Raw genomic sequence first — 22,480 nt, 5'->3', positions numbered from 1 at the left:
GCTAAAACATTCAGACTAATTTAGCCATAAGACAATGGAAGAAAAAGAAAGCAGCTATCTTTCCCTGCCAATTCCATGTCTGGACTCATCCTCTGCAATCAGAGCATCCACACACCTCTTGCTGTAGCTGAAGCCTACCCCCACCCTCCCTGCGCAAAGAGCAGGAAAGCAGTAAAACCAAGAGCCAGCCCGGAGATGAGCGACAGATCAAGCAGCAGCACGGAGTAGAACATGTTGACCTGCTATTAATATAGTTTTCTCTCTCTCTTTAATAGCATATTTTAAGTATCCTCATGCTGCCCGAAAGAAAAGCGTTTTTTTGGTTACAGCGAATCCAGACCCAAGCAGAGGCTCATCTAAAACAACAGTGATTGCACCAAACCGGTTTAAGTTTTATCTGTGTGGAGTAAAATTACTCCCCCCGAACAGCGTGGACTAATGATGGCCTTAGTGGTTCACCTGAAGACGGTGGCTCATCTTCGTGGGAAAGGTGAGAGGATCGCAAAAGTTACATTCAGAGGTAAGACATCTTAATGAACCCGAAACGTTTCTGTTGAAGCTTGTGCTTTAAAAAAACTATTTGTTTAACCAAAAAATGTGATAATAACGAGCCATTCTGGCTGGACAAAAAGTTAGAGGGAACCACTTTTGGTTCAGTGGACATCAAAACGCCGAGTGCGCGCTAATTTTTCAAAGCACAATGACAGAAAACCGAACAGATGTTCTTTAAGTAAAGAAGAAGGAGAACAGAACAGTTTAGTTACAGAACATAACAAATGCTTAGTCTGTAGAAATTACACCGGACAACTAGACCCATATTTTCAGCTGAAATGCAAGCCCATCCATTTTCCCTTCCCATTTGCGTTACCATACACTCAGTTTTAATTTGAATTATTTAAAATTAGTAAATAAACTTCTATTATTTTTATATTTAAAAAAATATTGAAATAATTTCAAGCACTACAGAAAAGGAGCCTTACAGTGTTGTCAATGCAACACCGTTATGTAAAATGGGAGCTTTAAATATAAATAATAGAATTTAAGTTATATAACCACATACACGCACACACACACTGAAATATCGGGATATTTTATTAGATCCCCCATTCCCATTTGCTTTTATGTAGTTTTACCTTTGAATCTTTTCAGTGTTGACTAAGATGATGCAAGTTATTAAGGATTGATTCAGGTGTTCTTCTTTACCACATGTCTTTTGGTAATTGCCAATATACTGCCTCTTTGGCAGTTTTTACCTTATATACACTCACTGTTACATAATGAGGCACACCTGTTCCATTGCTTCTTAACAGAAATAGCTAATCAGCCAATCACATGGTATCAGCTCAATGCAGCATGTAGACATGCTCAAGGTGACTTGCTAAAGTTCAAACTAAGCATTAGGGTAAAAATGAATTTAAGTTAACTTGGTATGGTTGTTGGAGCCAGACAGCTGATCTAAGTATTTCAGAAATAGCTGAGATTGAGATGTATTGGGATTTTCAGACACAATCATTTCTAAGGTTTACAACGAGAGAATTTATAAATTGAGGAGAATGGGAAGACTGGTTGGAGATGACAACAGGATAGTGAGGCTACAATTTACACAGACTACCAAAACTGGACAATATTTAATTGACTATGCTGTAGCCCATCTGTCTTCTATTGTCCAATTCTGGATGATTTTGTTTAAACACCACAGCCTAGCTTAATATTGTTGTTGCCCAATGTCCATACCTTTATGACCACAAAGTACCTTCAGCATAATAATGCACCATATCTCAAAACTCAAATCATCTCTAGTTATGTCAATAATGCAGCTTCGATATGTGGTGAAACAGGAGTTTTGCATCATGGCTGGGCAGTGGACAAAGTTGCAGCAGGTGTGTGAAGCTATAATGTCAATTTCGACCTAAATCTTTAAAGAATGTTCTAACTCCTTGTCGAATCTATGCAATTAAGAATTAAGACAGTTCTGGAAGTAAAAGGAGGTCCAACCCAGTACTAGCGAGGTGCACCTCATAAAGTGGCCAGTGACTGTAGAGATTATGATTATTATAACCTTTGGCCAGCGCTGAAGCTCAGAGTAAACACGGTAAGAAAAGCAATGGAAAATGTTCCATCATCATAGATTCATTCATGTTTCTTAATGTTAGCAGCACAGCTAACTCAGGTATTATGTGAGACACACAGATACAGGAAGATGGAGGTGTGCGTGTGTGTGTGTGTGTGTGTGTGTGTGTGTGTGTGTGTGTGTGTGTGTGTCTGTGTTTCAGAACCTTGGACAGCGATCAGTCCTCTGACAGGTGTTCAGTCTCGACTGCTCTCTGATCTGTCGGTAACTCGATTGTGAAGGATTTTACAAGAAACACCTCCACCTTGTTATCAGCTCTTCTGCTCTGTGTTTGTGTGTGTTGGAGAAACTGAGTGTTGAGCTCTGTGCTGCAGCAATTTCACCAGGGTCTTGGTATTACATGAACCGTGTCATCCAAGTCAGAAATGTGGTGCTTTGCTCTTTTTTCCATGGTGCAACTGTCAGCACAGTAGCTTCAGTTCATCTGTTTTTAATCTCAAATTACTCAAGCAATGTTGTATGTGAGAGAATTAGGATTACTCTTTTTGGGGACATGCATTAGAGTCAGATTGTGGATTTCCACATGTGAGGCCAGTTATTAACATTTTGGCTGAAGGCTTTATTTAAAGTTAAATAGGGGTAAAGGTTCATGTACATGTCAAAGAACACACACATCCCATCTTCAGTGTTGAGGTATGTCAGTAAATATATAAAAGCACTAAGAATTTTTATTTGCATTTTTCATGCCATCACAGATTTACCAAAGATAGTAACACAAAAAGATGCCTCCAAAGGACACAGTCTCGATGGCTTGGACACCTTTGCAAATTTACACCACAGTTGATCAAAAGCTTGTAATCCATTTACATTAAAAATGCTAATTACAAATCTGAATAGTTGTCCTCACACCATCTATAGTATAAGAGGACTTCAGGACCATCTGTAGCTGTCAAAGTCTGTGATCCCCTCTATATATTTTACTGCACTGATGTTTGCCATCAGCTGTCAAAATCAATTATGACTATGGTTTATAAAATGTGTCAGAATGCCTATTTGTTCTCATTGTAGAAGATCCAACATAGCTATTCACATGCTCCAAGGCTGGCGGGAAACAATATATCTTGGGTTAAATATACTACAAATGTTATTTAAATAAACTAATTCATTAAATTAATTGAATGATAATCAAGTGGTTGTGTGTCTCTATATGAACCTGAACCATGATCTTTTCTTATTCATAATTAGTGTTTTCTCAAACCAAACTGCTAAAGTCAAATTAAAGAAGTAAAGACACACACACACACACAAAACCCGACACAGTTTGTAAGCCAACATGTATTTTTTTGCTCTTCAGTGGACACAACCCATTCTTCTGGGTGAAGAGTCTGTGTTGGACCCTTTAGTCTATCACAACTCCCCCTATGGACTTGATCGCTCTTAATAGCCTCTTACTTGACTCTGGCTCAGAGGGGATGGGGTTGTAGACCTTCAGTAAATGAAATGTTTCTGTTGGCCAAAATAGACTGGCTGATATCCCCAGATTCCACAATTACATGGGTCACAGGATACAGAGCAGCACCATTAACAGTGGATTTGGCCAAAGCAGGAGGAATAAGTAAAAACCAATAACATTTTTAATTCTTTAAGGTGATATAACTACTTTATAGTTGTGTATTTACACATCCCTTGGTTATGGATCAACAACATAATTCAATTTGAGTCCTGCTTCTGACCACCAGGGGCATTTAGGTGCAAGGTTTCTTGTTTTGGATTTATTTTTGACCCTTACTAACTCTTGAATGTGTGGCTCTGTAGCCGATACTTCACTTTATTCCTCAGCATTGTTGTTAACCGTCTGCCTACCCTGGGTGCTGAGCTAGTTCCACTTTGTGCCTCACCGACTCATGCAGGAGCTAACACATTTCCCTATAAGCAAATTAACCAACAACTCATTTGTAACAATTAAAATTTTGTTTAAAGGTGCAGTGTGTAATAACAATAAAGGTTAATAACAGCAAACTGTAATAAAACTGTGTTTCTGTTGGTGTCTAATTTAGACAGCCTTCATCTGGAAATATTTTTACAATCTAGGTTTTGACTCAGTAGCATTTAAAGAATTTTTAAATTACCATGTGCTTCACTGGATTTATGTTATGTTACATGCAAGATTCTTATTTTAAGTAATTTTTTTTAACCATTATTATTTTTTTCTGTCCCTCCTAATTGTTGTCACTTGCCTTCTTGTAATCTCATGATTATTTTAATTATCTCACATTATTTGAAATATTTTGTTAATTTCTACAGCAGCCGTCTTAGATGATTTTCTACAAATGGGGAAACTTAATTTCCATTTTAACATCGTTCTCCTGTTTTTCATCACATCTCCTGTATTTGTTTTCCTGAACTCAAATTTATTTATTTCTTAGGTGAACAAAATAAAATAAAATTAAGTTAGTCGTTTTAGTACATTCCAAATCCAGGATTGTTTTAAATTGTGTGGTAATGCTTTGTCTTTCCATTGTATTTGTTGGTCTCTTTTCCTCTGCTGTGGATTTTGGAGTCATGTTTTCCCCGTTAGCTTGTCAGAAGTTTCCTGTGCTTTTTCAGATCTAAAAGTTTCCTGTCTGGAGAGGAAGAAATCTGCCAGGAAAACCAACCCGCCCCCTGCCCTCATGAATGTCAGGGTGGTGGGAGTTGTTATTCTTTACGTTAAACCTTCAGCACTGCTTGGCCCAATAGACTTTTTCTTTTTTTTTTTTTTTTGCCAATCTGTTCTGCAAAGAATTTGTACTTTAGATGTTTAGAGTCATTCACCTGCTGCTTCAACTGCGCTTCAGCTGGCAGAGACTTTAGTTAACTTGGAAGTTTAATTTCCCCAGGGTAATGACAAGCTGTCCAGACTCTTAAGCAACAGGGCAAACTATGATGGTGTCTCCACCCTACCTCACTTCAGGAATCATGTTTTCAAATTGTGATGTATGGCCCCTTTTTTACTTCGAAAGTAGTGTTACATTTTATTTCTAACTTTCAGTCCAAAAAGAGCAGATGAATTGGAAGTGAATTACAACAATAAATTAAAGCACAGAATTTAAAAATTCATCCATCCATCCATTATGAAGTTAGGTTATGGGGGCAGCAGCTTAAACAGAGAAGCCCTGACCACTTCTTCGAGCTCATTCAGAGGGATCCCAAGACATAAAAATATTTGACAGTTAGATTCCAATGGGACATCATGCTAAGCAAGGTCTTGATGAAAGTAGGGACCAGACAGGATCTCTGGACTCTGGTGGCGGTAAATGAGCTGGGATCAAAGAGTGGTGTCTTCTAATATTACTTTACAGCCCATTTGTGACCGAGTGCAAATCAAACTGGAGTCATTGGAGACTTTTGTTCTGCACAGTTTGAGTCTTTTCATCATGCTTCTTCTAGCTAGACAGCTCAATGAACTAGTGAATCTGTCCTCCAGCTCCACTATCTCCTGGCTTATCTTTAATGTTATATTTACTGAGAGATTCACATACTTTTACCAAATAAAAGTAGGTCATGTTTTTTTCAGAATTATGACTATTATTATAATTATAATATCAGTTTCACCAAAATTATAACTTTAATTTTAAATTTAAATTGTTTAATTACAAAGTGTTCCTCTTTTTTATTGCTACTTCATGTTATACAGAATTTTGCTTTACACACTCATATAATTCAGAATCACCTTTCAGGAGATGAAAGCTGCAGTCAACTGCAGTGAAGACATAATGCAAAATGTGAAGAAGACTGCAGCGTTCCTGCTACTGACAGACTAAAACTGTTTCATTATTTTTTGACAGTGGAGATAATCAATGGGGCAAGTTTGCCTTAAAGACAAGCCATCAAAAATTAATTGATTTACTGACAAGCCTTTGATGAATTCCTGCTGTTATCTGTAGCTCTTGGTTTTATCAAAGAACAGCGCTCCAGTTCGCGTTGCTCACTGACTGATTGTAGCCTGCAGGACCACAAGCAAAATTAAGTCTGCAATACTGTGTAAAATAATTATTGGGAAAAAAAAACTGTGACTGTTTGATTACTTTCCATTAAACTCTCACTTTCTGCCTCAACACTTTTCAAACCTTGTGTTAACATTCAGACGTCCGCATTGCTGCTTGGACAGCTTGATTTATTTAAAGGCCTGAAACGGGACTTTATGCAAATCACTGGATACTGCAAATGCAATTTAAGTCCCTTTTCTTCACTGTTGTACTTATTAATGTTCATCCTTTGCTAAATCATGTATTATGTTTAGTTTCAGATTGTATTTTGGACATTTAAACCCTGTTTCATTTTCGGACACATGCAAAAATGAAATCAAAGTGTGTAGCAACAATGAAGAGAAGCACATGGAGGCAGGCAGGGAAATACCAACAAATTACTTCAATGATTTGGTTTAATATGAGTTTTTTTTCTTTTTCATACAAAGATAAGAAATGTAAAACTGAAGAAAAGCTCATCTACGTTGTTTTGAACGGCTGACGGTGTTCTCCATCTTCCTCTTCATGTACTTTTGTTTCTGTCTGCTTGAAATCGAAACTGCGTTTTTTTTCTTTTTCTTTCTCTGAGGCCAGTTATTTTAGTGTTCTCCTTACCTCCATTGCTAGTTTCATCAAGGCCAAAATCCAAACTGATTAACAGAATGTTTTAGCTTGGTGTGGAGCGCCTTACATAAGCCCCATATGATCTCTTTCTCTAAGCCCACATCTCTTGTTGGATGAAAACACTGGTATGACAGCAGTGCCACTGTTATCAATAATGTAGGAGGGAATGTTGTCTCTCTCTTTTTGTCTCTCTCTCCCACTCTGACATTGAAGTGGTGTTCATTTAGCTAAAAACTACTTCAAAGGGATATGTTTTATAAGGCTGTGCAGTGTAGGAGTGATGGGAAAGGAGACTGGAATGCTTGCAGAAAGAATCAGAAATGGTTCCCCCTGTGGTTAAAATGTGAAAGTGAAGTTTAATAAGGCAGAATATGACAAAAAGATGCTTCAGAACATGATGGCAGTAATATTGCCATAGCTGGGCAAAAACACATTATTCAAACTTATTATCAAAGCCAAACTGACAGAGACTTTATTAAAGTTGTAGATCTATGTGTGTTTATGTATTGTATAACTGATGTGGCCATATGCACCCACACAGAGCCTTAGACACACAAAACAAACACACAAAGCTGGAGTGATCCAATGTGTGCCTCAAAGCAACCAGGTGAGCACAACATGCGCATCCCAGTAAGTCAGGTTACCGTGCACTGAGCCGATTAACACTACAGCAACAGATTAGTGTTGCCTTAAATGAGATTATTCTGTACTTGTGTTGTTTTTAAGTGCTGAACATATCTGATTTTGATCTCTATTCTTTAAAGTTAGCTGCAGTCGGTTTCTCTGGTTCTGTTCTGTCGCATAGTGAGTCACACAGCAGCTCTTTAATTTCTCTCACATCGCCTGTGGCTCCCCAGCTATTTCATTTGACTGTTTATCAGGTACTTAAGTCATTCATTTCTCTTTATGCTGTTGTTTATTACAAACAAACAGATGTTTGATGACAATAAGCCCATTTAAATTTTGCTAAATGCCTCTGTGAGTTCTTGTACATATATAAAGTTGTTGAAAAGGCAGCTAAATGTACTCCAATAATAAAGAATAAGGTGCTTTTTTTTTACAAGAAAAATCAGAAATGAGATGGGTAAATGATTTTTTTCAGTGTAATCTGTTTATTTTCTGATGTATAAGTGTGTAAGTGGCATTTTATTGTTGTAGCTGGTCGGGTGGACCAGTTATTACAACGCAATAAGCAGTTTAGTCATTTAGTTCAGAAGTTCAAACCTTACAGAGGGAGTTGGGCCAACTTTAAAGGTCACAAGATAAATTTGGATATACCTGAAATGTTTAATAATCAGGGGAAGAAAATGAGTTTTGCTCACCAGAGCTATAAATTTTAATTAACTGAACCATCTATTGCAAAACCATTGCCCACGAGGACTGCAGCTGTGGTGTAAACTGACCCATCTGATAACATGAGAGAGAAAATTTCCTGATACAGATCTGCTGACAAGGACAACAATGAGCTCCAAAAATATATTCTGTTGTTTTTTTTTATCAGTTTCTATGTAAACTGCCTTCAGCAAAAGTAATCCATATAGTTAAAAAAAGAGCTGGGAAGTTTCTAAACTTTCAAGTGTGTGATACATTATCTTCTTTAAAAAGCCAGATGTGTGCAGTTATGGATATTAGAATTAGAAAAAAGGGACTCTAATTAGATGATCATCATCTGAGTCTCTGGGTTTTGCCTCTTGATGGATGAAGAGGGAAAGAGTTTATAGCAGCTAGACTTTTATACATATGTTTGCCAGAGGGTGGGCAGCATATCACCCTTTTCTCTTTAATCTTGTAGCTTCCTGTACAAAATAAGACTGATTGCAGGTTATAATTGTCCACATTTTCTTGCCATAGTTTACTTAAAATCAACTATTGATTGAAGTGATCATGTAGCTTTAGCTTAGTCCGCGATAAGTAACTTGAATAAGTAATATTTAAATCTTTAAACATTCTTTATAGTTTATTTTCATCTCCAATGTGAAAATCTTGATTAACTGAGCTGATGTGTAGTCCCTTAAAACACTCATTTAAAACTAAATATGACATGGTTTCCTGCATTATCTTAAAACTAATGTAGTGCTACCATGTCACAAGCCAAATACCAGTATTTCTACATAATGTCTAATTAGGAAACTAGTTTAAAATTTACTGTCAATCACCTGAGATGGCACCAGGGGTGTCCAGTCAGATTTCAGCAGTGCCACCCAGGCCACCCCTCTAGCTCCACCCATGGTTAATAGAGCTGCCACCTGCAAGTAGACTCAGAAAAATAAAAAAAGTAGAAAAGCCTTTAAAACACTATAAAACTTCCTGTTTTTAACCTAAAATATCAGTGGATAAATTGAATTTTAGTTAGTATCTCTGTCTGAGTAGAAAGTTTTATAAATAAAATGTATAAATGATGAATGAACTAAGAAAATGAAAAAAAAACTACATTTTGTGTGTTTTAGTCCAAACATTTTGCCTAAAGCATAATTAAAATATAGCAAAATTACTTCCAAAATTAATGGAACTTAAAGAATAATTGAGTAGAAATCATGAGAGATGTTAAAACATATCAGATTTAGTTGCACAAAAATCTGAAGCATTTTGTTCAGTTTGAAAATGTACCTGTTAGCAATAGCTCCTCATACATAAATTAAGTTTTTCTTGTTGCACATATTCTCCATTGTTGGGTATATGTTAAGCTTTTAATGATGAATCAGTAAAGTCATGTTGTTCCTCATTGAGCTGAAAATCTAAAAACTCAACAATATTTGACTTTTCTTAGTTTTTGTGACTGGAACTAAAATCTCAGTCTTAAACAAGCAGGTAAAACACTGTAATTCACAGTTTTTTCTTGAGCTGTAGAGTCTACCAACTCAAACTGAGATGGCAGTGACCATTGCCATCAATTGAACTGTCTTTAACCCCTTAATTCCTCCTCATCTTGCAGGTCTGCCTTTCTACAGTCGAGTAGCAGAAAACTGTGAGGACGTGGCTCATTTTAATGAGGTCAGTGTCTTTTTTTCCTCTACCACACAATCACCACTTAGCAGTTATCTGATAAGAACAAGCTGATTTCAATATAGGTTGCACATTTTGTTAATGAACTGCAGTGGAAAGTCAATAATTAGCAGACACAATGAAGCCTGTGGTTTATTTGGAATCTATTAAGTATCCCTATTAATGGAACAGCATCACTGCGGTTTCTGTTGTTTCTTTTTAAATACAGACATCAATTTCAAGTCTATCTTCAGTGTCTTTTGCAAGTAAAAAACTTTTTTTATATCATGTTCAAATAAATTGAATTAAATCATCTTATCATAACAGAAGGAGACTGTTAGACTTGTTTTAAATTGCTGTCAGAAGTTAAAGCTGACAAATAATTTAATTGATGACCTTACAACAAAAAATCCTTGTGAAATTCTTCAGGAGCAGGATTCTTCAGGTTTCTGTGTAGAGTTTGCATGTTAGGTTCACTAGTCACTATAAATTTTGAGTGTGAGGGGTTGTTTGCCTCGATGTGTTGGCCCTGCGATGGACTGGTGGTCTGTACCCTGCCTCCTGCCAAATCTGCGACTCTGCATTGGACTAAGTGATATTGAAAATGGACGGATAGATAAACTTGATGATTGAATTCTATGGCATCTGATAAACTATTGCTCCAAATTCATTGTCTAACCTCATGAGTAAAACTTTGAAGTCCCAAAATCTCCGGATCAATATTTTGTGACATACAAAGAAATATTTCTTATGTGTTATTTTTTTTCAGTACTGGTGTACAAGAATGCTTTAGTGCAGCAAAACATTCAAATTTACATCCAACAAAAACATTTCAGAGATTCTAATTTTAACCAGAAGAGAACATTATAAGCCATGAGAAATACTCAATGAGACTTCTTTTGTGCTGCTGCCCCCCATTAAGATTTCAGTGAATTAAGACTGTCACCTCATTACTGTTTGGACTGAAAAATTGTATTGGTTCTCAGTTGCAAATGGCTAAAGACCTGCCAAGCATCTCCTAACCATTCTCTCTGGTCCACTTATGACCTATCAGTGTCTGAGAGGAAGTGATCTCCACCCATGCATTTCACTGTTGTGATCAAATTAAGAACTTCAGCGTCCACTGCTGCTGTTAAAAAGAGCTGAAAGCTTAAATAGTTCTCTTTTTAGACCTAGAAGTTGAGCTCAAGGAAAGTTTAGTGGAGATGAACTCTTTCACCGCTTCACTTTTACTCCTGCAAATTGCATTATTCTCAGCAACAGCACACATCTGTTACTTTGAGCCACTCTGCTGCTAGTCGGTCTGTCTCATTTCACCCTGGCTGTTGTAAGATTGTGGGAAATGTTCCCAGTTGGATTCCCATAAGCTCCTGTGACACTGAGAAACCAGTGTAATAGGATGAATTGAAATGTGAAGAGTCACAAATGAAAACAGAAATGAGGAAACAGGGAAAAGATGAAGGTTGGGGATCAAGAGAAATGTGCAACAGAAAATCTGCATAAGCAGAAGAGACAGAAGGTAAAAGGGTAAAGCCAGGGAATGAAATGCGAAAAACAAAAAGCAGAGCACCTCAAATGCATTCAATACTTTCAAAAAGGAGCTTTAAGTACAGCCCCCCCCCCCCCCCCCCCCCCCCCCCCCCACACACACACACACACACACACACTCTTTCTTTGTGTCTTAGTTGCTGGCTTTTGCAGAGAAAAAATGTTTTCCTTTTGATGGGCTCACAAGCAGAGTGCTGCTTCCTTTAGTGATAACCAGCTCTTTTGTTTTCATTCCAATCAGGAAAATAGCTAAATGACTGTACACACTCAGAGAGTCACACACACATACAAAGACAAACACGCACATATACAGTCCCTGCCAAATAAAGGTTGTTTTTGTAGAGTGGAAGAAATGCATGACAGAATACCAGACAAAAAGAGAAATGTGTCAGAAATATTTATAATTGTGGAATATATTACTGATGCCTTGCTACAGTAGAGGGTATGGAGTTGAGTACCTTGCACTATAATCTCCTTTGACAGTTTCACTCTATTCTTGCATCCCAGCCCTGTAATGCCAGAGAGGTCATTAGCATCACTCAGCATCAAGGAAATGTTCAGCGTTCCCTTGGGACAACTCCAACAGTATCTAGGCTTTGTGTATGTATGTGTTGTGTGTTGCTGGTGCCCAATCGTACTCTTTTCTTGACCCCTACAAATGTTGGAGCAATTCCTTCTCACATCCTCCTCATTGTTGTCCTCGTCCTTATTTCTGGAACGTTTGCATGGCTCAGTAAGCTCAATCCAGTCCCTGGAGTCGAGGGCCATTAGCATAAAGTTGTGTGTCTCGTTGCTTTATGCATGGACTAGCAGAATGCCTTTGAACTAGAATGCGGATAGACTGGATGGGGAATCTGTATTCATAATTCATTGCATGGTGGGGCTTTTTGCTGCAGAACACTAGGGCTTCCCCCTTATAAGTTAGACATAACTGGAGCAGAGAACAAAGAGTCCTGCACTGTATGTGGCCACAGGGTTCAGTTGTGTTTCTGCAGAAATACCTACATGAGGACACATGTAAAAATTTAAATACAGCTCATGTGTTTGGTTCACAGACAAGGTGTCAAGAAATTTAAATTATGCAAAGAAGACATAAGGAATGATTATACAAATATAATATAAGCTGTGGCTTCCAGCTAGTGCAGCCTTACAGTTTGGTGACTGCACTATCTGACTTCTTAATGGGAGTCTTGGGATTATGTAACTCCAGTTTGAATCATATTACTTTTTCATGGCTTTTCAGGATGTTGTGTACTTACTGCTTGGATGCCCATTTCACATAAGGGATTTAGTAGGCCTGCATACATGCAGATCACAAAAGGCAGTAAGAAAAATTCTGACATTCAGTTCATTCTTTCTCTCTTGTAACTTGACTAAACCCCTAAAAACTCCTGTGTTCACCATAGTTAAACATTCATAAAAATCAATTTTTCAAAGAAAATACTACCTTTGTGTCTTTAATCGGCCATAAAGAAACTATACTCTTAGCCTAGTCAAATATGCAAATTTCAGTGAATATGTAAATTCACCTCAGCTACAATCTCCATCTCTAGGCTTCAGCTGCTCTTCCTGTACCCCCTTCAAACTAAATATAAACGCTCTACTGAATACAGTTAAAACTAAGAGACTTGGATCTGTTCTTAAGAAGAGCAACAGTAAATTGTACAGGATCTTCTGGTTAATGTATCAGTATAGTATTTTATCAAGTTTACAACATTAGAAAACGAACACAATCCTTTATGCTGAAAGCCAGGGACTGGTTTCTTAATTTTACTTTAGAAATTCTGGCTTTCTGAATCAGATTTTGACATATTGGAGTCCCGAGGAAGAAAGCTCATCGTTGTTGTCTAATAATAATTCACTCATGATTTGTCATTAAAAAAAAAACTCACAAATATATGTTAATAAGTTTAAACTTGATCTTCACTGCAAGCGTCTTATAAGAGTTAAGTGCATTTTAACAAGATGCATGTAAGGCTGTTTCACATGTTTTATGCATACATGTTAATGAGTTTCAAAGTTGAATTTCATTGCAGGAATTGAGTGCATTTTAACAAGGTACATGTAAAGCTGTTTCAAGCATTTTAGCAAACTTGACAGCTTTTTTAAATGTCCTCTTAAAGTGGAGACGTCTTTGCTATGTTCCCATTGATCACCTACGCCTAGAGCCGTATCTGTGTGAGAATTTTACTACCATGTCAGTGTCAGATCAGTCTCAAGTGTTGTGTCTGCAACAGACTGTCCTTCTTCTGCAACGCCAAGTTTTCTTTACACTCACACACGTCTGTGATGAGCCTGTTGCTGGCTCAGACATGAATACATCTACACACTGTAGCAATAAAGACCCAACAGACCTGCCTTGAATGTGCAGTGTGACAAATGTTAATGTTATGAAGCTGCAGACTTATTCCATGCTGTGAACACCAGAGCTCTGTAGGGGATATGCTGTGTATTGCAGATAACTTTGCCCATCCATTTCCATTTTTTCCATTATATCCATTTTTTTCAGCTTAGTTTCCGGATGGAGACTCAGACACCCGTACGATACTCTCCAGCTTCTCCTGGGGTATTTTAAGGCATTCCCAGGCCAGCAGGGTCATATAACCCCTTCAGTGAGTCCTGGGTTTGCCCCAGGGTCTCCTCAGTAGAATGTGTGTGGAAAACCTCCAGGGGGAGATGACTAGGAGGCATCCTAATCAAATACCTGAACCACCTCAGTTGACAATTTTAGATGTGAAGGAGCAGAATCTCTATGCCAAGTTCTATGACAAGTTCCTAACCCAGTTTCTCAGGCTGAGCCCAGGCTACTTTCCAAAGGAAGGTAATTTCAGCTGCTTATGTCTTATTCTTTTGGTCACTGTTCAAATCTCATGGCCATAGGTTGGAACATAAATTCACCAGAGCAGAATGGTGCAGCATCCTCATGATGGCTAAAGAAGCCCCAACCTGTCAGTCCATAGCCAGTCCATCCTCCCATTACTTGAGAACAAGATCCTGAGATACTTAAACTCATCCACTTGATGCAACGCACTCCACCTGGTTAAGAAGGTCAGCAGACTGAGAGGGGCTGACCTTCATCCTGACCACTTCACACTCAGCTGCAACCTTCCTCTGTGCCAGCTGAAGATCTTGGCCAGATGAAGTGTTTATGACGCTGGGAATTGGCACACCCAGGCTCCCACCATTGCCATCCAGCTCACACTGCACCTGACCTTGGTTTTCCACCCCACAGATGGTGAGCCCATGTGTAGGTGATATCATGTTGCATTTTTTGGCCGGACTGAGTCCCAGGAGCCATGGCTTGACCACCATGTGCTTGCCCAGACCTGGCTCTAGGGGTCTTTGCATTCTGGAGCCGTTCCATTGAGGTTCATAAATCTTTTTAACCCCTCTCTTATGACTAGTTTGCCTTGGAGGACAAGCGGCTAATGGCTCTGACAAAACAACCCTCAGGGTCGCAGGAGTTCTCAAACTCTTGGACCACAATAAGGAAGTGATTCTGAGGAGCAGAGATAAGTGAGTGAGTTCAGCAATTGTTAAAAGAAATCAATGTTAATCAGCAGTAATGAGGAAAAAAACTGCTCTTTTGTTCCGGAGTCTGAAGTTTTGATCTACTTTTACCCCTCAGTCTGTGGACTTTCTATCCACCAACATCACATTAGTATTTACAGGAGACATTATTGCAATAGAATTTTGTTAAATGAATGTTAATATTTTAGGAATTTGCCGGAAACTGATGTTGACGTCTCTGAGGCTCTGTAGCAGAACTTATACTCAAAGCGTCTTTAGCCTGAGCGGCTCCCTGAACTTGTGGGAATTTTGTGGGTAATCAAAGCCAGTGGGTGAGCTCATTTTCAAACCACTTCCCAGATCATGTGGATAATCATGTTTGGGAAGCTATCTGGTTCATATCAGACTTACATTGTATCACTATCAGTGAGGTTTTTAAACTAATAAACTGAGGTCATATCCCATAAATCAGCAGAGCATATCAAACTCTTAAAGTATAACTTCATGCATTAAGATGGTCCACCCCTGGAGGTCATATTTCAGCTGCTGCTTCACTGACTGCCCAGTCCACCTGTACAGAGAGAAAATAAAATAGTGTTTGCCTCAGGACAGAGCACAAGCTGGAATATTGCCAGTGCTGAATAAAGACTCTGAAGTGAACCTAACTCATTTTCAGCACTCAGGGCTGCTCCAAGGATGTGCTTTCCCACGTGCCCTGGATTATGAATAAATGATAACCTGAGCTGAATATTTTCTTTGCCATGTTTGAAAGTTGGAACGAGGCTTATATTTGAAATATTCGCTAGTACAAAAGAACGTTATACCATCTGCATATAATATGAACATCTGCACAAACAGATATCCAACTTAACTTTTAGAAGAAAAAAAAACAGTTTATTTTGTTGTTGTTAATCCTCAGGAAAAAGGTACATTTAATGTGTTTGTCAGTGTGTGCCCAAGTGCATCAGCTCATTACTCCTAAATGTGAGCCTCCCTTAAGGAATAAACACCGGTACAGGAGCTAAGAGGAGAAGATAATTCAAATTATGAACCAAAAGTTATAACTTAGTAGTCTAGGCAACGCATGAGTGGATAAGATAAATGTTCCATTTAATGTAAGAAGCAGTGCCCACTGTTTAATAACACATATCGCATGTCTGAGTGGGTTTCTGACTTAAGTTAACAGCTTAATGTAGAAATCTAGGCCAAACAGGATTTTTATGTTTTACAATAATAATAGAAAATAATAATAGAATTAAATTTGTCCACGTCTGTTTCTTTCTTTGGCTGGTATGAGACCATTTCTATTACTGGAGAAGACATAGTCCCATAGTCCTCTCCAACTATTTCTCCTAATTTTCGAATTAATTTTATTTCCTGCAGTGTTAAGGCTGTTGTTTAACAGTTATGTGAAATTATAATTATACAGTTTCAATTATATGAAATATTTGAATGACTGTAATAATAATGTTTATAAAAGAAAAAGGAAGCCTCTTGAAGCAAAAATAAGTTAACTTTTGTTAACTCAAACTGTTTTAATTTTATTAAGAAATTCTTATACTTATTTGCACAGTTTTAAGAGCATAAAGAGTTCAGTTTAAACTTGAGTTATTCATTTAAAAAATATATTAATTGTGAGTTTTTTCATTATTGTACCTTCTATCTAGCTTGTTTCTGCTTTTTTTAGCACTACATTGATGCAATAAATAATTAAGATAGCAAAACACATTCTGACTATCACTGGTAAGTAGTCATTGGTGGATAAATAACAGACTCCTGCATAACTAATGACAACAAGGTTGCACCCATGACAAGTTAGATTTGGACAAAGAAACATTGAAGCATGGAGAGAAAGTGACACCTGGGAAACAGTTGGAATGGAAACAGAGCAGGATGGAAGTTCAATTGGAAAAAGTAAATTGAGGCCGGGTAGGTGGTGGTGGTGGGGCGTGGATGGGGAGGAGGGTGGGCAGTGCTGTCAGTAAATGTGACAAACTTGAGCTCTTAAGCGGAGCCAGCTTATCACTGATGCCGTTTGATCTTTGTAGTCAAACACAGATGCACAGACATAGTGTGCAAGACAGTAAAGCAAAAAAAAAAAAAAAAAAGAGAATAGGACTACAGCCTGTTTGTAATAGCTTAGTAAATAAAAGTTAGAAATGGCTGATGCATGTTAATTAACAAGACTACTTCAGTTCATTTAGCTAAATAGGCTTATTTTTTTATATGCAGTTCATGGCAAGTTGGTGCCGTAAAAAATATTACAAAAAATTCCAGGACTCCCTGGAATGAGAGATCTTACAATTCAATTGGACTTTCCTCACTGAAGAAAAGAGAAATAAAACATACATTGAAACTTCTGAAAACCCTTACGTGTTAGTTTTCATATATAAGCTGGTTAAATCCAAACAGAAAAACAGAAGCTGATGATAGTCATTGTGAATTTCCTGGTGATGGGAAATTTTGGGACAATGTTGAAAAAATAGAAACAGTGTCACCAAGAGCCAAGGGGGCACCTAAAAAATCAGCAAATGATCCATCATGATCATGGTCACAGTATATTTAAACTTAAAACTATCGTAGCATTCTGAATGGCAAAGCCTGATCTGGTGTTGTGTCAGGTTATTAACAGGGAGACACAGGCTGCTGTGGGCACAGAGTTTGAATTATGGGGGAGCTAAGGGAGCCTTTCTCAGCCTTTTTCAGCTCCCCTGAAAGGCAGAGGAGCTTCCCTAAACAGCTGATACTTTAAGGGGAAGCCCTAAAAACAGTCCACTTTCTGGTTACATTTAATATTTCAATAAGTTTCCTGATGTTTCTTGAATAAAGAATAGCATTACTTTGTCAGTGGTGTTTCTTTCTTTCTTTATTTCATTTAATTAATTAAATCTTCCAAATGACACAGGTGGTCTGCTCTGTTTCTTTCAGCACCATGGACAGCAGCATTGTTTGTTTGTTGTGTGCTGTGAGTGGCCATATAACAAACACTTCATATGCTTCCTTTTCTGGTTGCTCAAATAATAAAGGGTTCTTTTGGTCGTAACCATATTTTTGACCACGCTAGCCTATGTACACTAATAATGTGCAGAACACTCCCCTCAACTTCCAGCCAATCACAGCTTTTAAATGAGACATGATTGTGATCCTTGAGGGTTTGACATGTTTAATGGTTAGAAATAACAAGTTAATAAATGAAAGATAATATCTGATAGCTGATACAGATTGGTTTTGGCTTCGTTTTTCCCTTTGAATGCAAGGAAGTCAAAGAAATATGTTTTATGAAAGAGAACTGAACATTTTAAAAGTAATTCATTCTTTGGGATTTTTTTCATAACCTTTCTTGTTCAGCTGTTACCTCACATAGCCCAACACATTTTTATATACCTAACTAAGTTGAATGTAAAGGTTTTATATTGGTTTTTGGGGCAAATTTGACGAGACTCAAACAGGACACATGTTGAAGCTGATATTTATCTACATATAATGTGCATTATACTTAAAATGTGTAGTTATGGTTGACATGACCTTGACTTTTCACAACAGTTTCACTCTGGACCCAAAGTTGTTGCTACAGACAGCTGATATTTGTGAGAACTGCATAGAAATGTAAATCTGTGTGGATAAATGATGCATGCAAGAAATTCTTTGGGTGTGTATCACAGACTGTGTGTATCACAGTAAGCCCTTTGTTATATTCATCCCCCGATTAATCAGCTATAATAAAACAGACAAAAAAACAACCCAGTTTCTTTAGTTTGAGACTTGTTAAGGCTTTATTTTGATAATGACTAATATTTACCTCCACACACACACAAGTGGTTATTGATCCTGTTTGTCAAGAGGCCGATTAAATTCAACAAGCTGCGTACTTAAGTATGCTCACAGTTAGACATGTTCAGCATCGACATCGTGCATTGCTAAGGCTGCTCCTGTTCTCCACTACAGTTAATTATTGCTCCTTTTTGTGAATTATGTTGTCCTCCATCACACAGGGTCATCCAGCACTCATTTTAGCAGTTTTTAGCTCAGTGTGAAGCTGCTGCAGCAGCTGGAAGGCATAACAGCACCTCTATCTAGATCTAAGACTATGATTCTCTCCCAGAAAAGTATCTACAAGGTGAGTCTTACACAGGTCTGAGGTCATGTTTACAAGAGATGATAAAGAAGAATGTAAAATTACTCAGAGGTTGTGTGAATCATACAGCAGTATCTCACCCGTGAAGAAGAAGCTACAAGATGGCAAAATTGATTTAGTAGAATGTCAATGTCCCTGCCTTTTCCTCTTGACACAAAGTTTGGGCAATGATTGCAGAGGCATGACTGAAACACAAGGTTGGAATACAAAAACCTGAAATATTCTCTGTGGGGTCTGGGCTTACTTTTTGAGAATGGGTAAACAGTTTGGATATCCAGGAGCAGCTCATTGTAAACCAACTTCTCCATTTTGAGAGAAGCTAGTTGTAAGGGTTCAGGCAACTAATGAGGATGCTCCGTGACCACCTCTCTCAGAGATTTATCAACCATGGCAGACTGGACAGAGACCATAAGGCAGAATCAAAAATAGTTGAAGAGCCTATATGTCTTGGTCTGTAAAGCAACCCCTGTTGAACCACAATCCCAAAATAGTCTAAGCAGTTCAGGCTTAGACAGTTTATTGTAGTGATTTCTTATATACAGTCTAAAATATTAAATCTGCAAAAGATATACATACCATTGTACATAAAAAAACTAATATTTGTTTATATTCTTAATTTCTAAATTTGAACTATTTTGCAAATATTGTATAATCTCTGCAGTCTTTCCTTTCATATTTTATCCTTTAAGAAAGCATTTAAGCTTATTGCATCTGATTGCAAAGGGCTGCATCATCTCAGTATCACAAAAAACAGTAAACTCAAAGTAAACAGTCCTAACTGCTTGGAGAATTCTCCATCTTTAGGTGTGCCATATTTGATTTAACCCTTTTAGGGAGCGAGGGTAAAAGATGAAACATACTGTTCATAATTGATCATAGGGGAGGTGTTTTTCTCCTCTGTGTCCATAGTAACAGTCATGAGATATCAAAGGACGATATGCTGGGGAACTGAGGATGACCCAGTCATCTCTTTATTCACTGCAAGACTAGATCATGGGATCACAGCAGTAATAGCTTCTTCTCTTCAGATCATCTCAGCATTTATCCCTTCTGATTCGCCACTATGGCCTCAAGGCCTGTGGTTACTGAGATTATACATGTCACTTGTAATGAGCAGCCTTGCTCTGCCAATTAGGCATCATACACTACGGAGGGTTAGAGGGTGGAATCCAGGGATGGTTTCATGATCCATTCATGCATGATCAAGTTCTAAAATAAGACAGTGGGATCTTGCTTTTTTATAGCAGTGCAGCGATTGCTTTGCAGATCTTCCACATTTCATTACCACATAATCAGTGATATGTTAAAGTCAGACTGAATGTCAGAATAGGCGGATTGCAGCAGTTTTACATCAGTCTGTGACACTTTTACTTGAGTCGCACACAAAGCAACATCCATTAGACGGGTATCTTGAAGCTGGAGCTGTCATGGTTTCCTTTCATTCCCTTTTCTCTATGTCAGTCCATCTGTTTGTAATTATGAGCCAAAGAGGTAAGTTTTATAACAAAAGAAATACCTGAAGCACAAATGATTATCTTACAAGTATCTTGGAGAGTTTGGTCTTCTGAACTGGTTGAAAAGAGTTCAACATTATAAATAGGCAAGATTCCCATTTAATCTTAAAATATCTCATATATGAAAGTGAAACAACTGAATAGTGCAGGGCGATAAAAATTTGTACTCTTTCCCCCCATGCTGAGAGTGTTGATTTTATCACATCTGTATCATTATAATTTCACACACTCCATTAGCTTTTGTCATTTTTCTGCAGCCTTGAGGCTATAATACACTCTAAAAAATGGTCTACCACTTATAATTTACTAGCAGGCTAACTGTCAATAGTTACATTTGTATTCAAATTTGTTACCCTTTTTTTGTACCTACCAAAAAAAGAAAAAAGAAAAAAAAGTTTTTCATCAGTACTCTGCATTTTTCATGTCAAGTTTTGCTGAGATAATTATGGCAACACTGAATGAATGAGTTACCAATGGGAAAAAAATAAACTGGAATACCCCCAAAGTCAAATTTTAACCTAAAAAGTCACCTGAGCATAAAAAGTTGTCATAACTGCAGTTTTATCAGCTTATTGGCACATTGGTCAGTTTATATCTTATTACAACATTCAAATTCATAATACTGTCCAGTCTCTGTTAACATAATAGTGTTTGTTTGTACAAAATACTGAATAATATTTTTTTATGAGCATGCATTGCTAATAATTGTTAGCCTTATCTCGTTTTCTTAGTAGTGGGTTGCAAGTTTAAGGCTCTGAATGAAAATTTCTAACATATCATAGGCCCCTGATATAGTTACCCAAATCTGATTATCAAGCCGATATGACTATTTTCTTCTGCACATGTTTGAATTTTAATTCTTACTGTCTAAAGACTATAAAGTTTGCAGATTAAAATTATGTCTGTTGTATCTGTTAAAGAAATAAAGCAGCTAAATAAAGAACGTGTTGATTAGAGTTGATTGTGCTCCCAAAACACAGTATGTAGTTTTATGTTGTACTTCTACACTGCAAATAACAACACAAAACAGGGTTGTAAGTAAAGATAAATGTGTATTAAAGAAATGCTCAGCTTAAGTTGAATATTTTGCATATTTATGTTGGACGTTTATACTATTTTTCCCACCTTGCAAACATTTTGTCAGATTCCATTTGATTGGAAGTTATACTGATGCTCTGTTAAATGTTGCCAACAGTCAAAATACACTAAACATTTCTACTTATTCACAGTAATGGGATTGGCTGCTCTAATTTCATTTATCTGTACTGTGTGGGCATTTAAACCACAAAGAGCTTTTAGCTTGTCTTGCTGGTTGTGGACATATTAGACAATATAGATAGTATGGTTTTGTGATGGATTCTGGTTTAAGTGTTACATCAGGGAAAAAAAACATGCTTTGGATGTTATAACAGAGGACGAATAGAAGCATAGAGTGAGAAATACACATAATTAATCTATAACCTTAAAGTTGTTAGGGCTCACTTATACTTCAACAGAAGTATCTATCTGCCCTGGTTTCAGTCCAGTTGGAGAAGCGTGCAGTCCTCCTAAAAGATAACCACACATAAATTCCAGTTTTAGTAGAAAAATGATGAGCGCTCAAAATTAGCTTGAGCTCTGAGGGGCCGCAATAACTCATTTCAAAGAAAAGGGAACAAAATTCTAAAAATGATCAGTAGCAAAGGAGTGCACATGAGAAGCTCAGACAACAGCTACACTGGACTCCACCACAAGGCACATCTTTAACGTCAGTTTTTTGCCCAGTAGAGTAAAGCTAAAACCCCAACAACAGCACCAACACAACCATGAGAAGGACACAGTTCCAGTTATTGGATATATTTCTGATTCTAACCCAAGTGACAGCAAAATGTTGCAAAAAAATAAGGGGGGGTTTGCAAAACCTCAATGCAGAGACCACAGAAGTATTTAAAAAATTTTACAGTTAATAACTTCTGTCAAGTTAGAGATGAAAAACATCTCAAAATGCTTCCCACCAACTTTTTTTTTGGAAAAACAAACTCCATCTGTAGTAGAGGGCTCAATGATCTGGTTGAGGAGAAAACAAGCAGCTTCAGTGTCACTTGGAAGA

At 37.5% G+C, this 22,480-nt stretch overlaps 1 protein-coding gene across 8 annotated transcripts in view; it reads left to right on the top strand.

The window, feature by feature from the left end:
* Positions 1 to 223: 223 nt before the first annotated feature.
* The window catches only part of otofa (otoferlin a), an 81,944-nt gene continuing 59,687 nt past the window's right edge, over positions 224 to 22,480 (top strand). For all 8 annotated transcript variants that reach the window (XM_041976231.1, XM_041976237.1, XM_041976234.1 and 5 more), the window contains exons 1-2: positions 224 to 520; positions 9,635 to 9,693. In XM_041976231.1, coding sequence (XP_041832165.1) covers positions 439 to 520; positions 9,635 to 9,693 — 141 coding nt within the window. In that variant the 5' untranslated portion in view covers positions 224 to 438. The remainder of the gene's footprint in view (positions 521 to 9,634; positions 9,694 to 22,480) is intronic.

This window comes from Melanotaenia boesemani, chromosome 22, assembly GCF_017639745.1.
Source record: "Melanotaenia boesemani isolate fMelBoe1 chromosome 22, fMelBoe1.pri, whole genome shotgun sequence".
Taxonomy (NCBI): domain Eukaryota; kingdom Metazoa; phylum Chordata; class Actinopteri; order Atheriniformes; family Melanotaeniidae; genus Melanotaenia; species Melanotaenia boesemani.
This window is presented reverse-complemented; position numbering and strand designations above follow the sequence as displayed.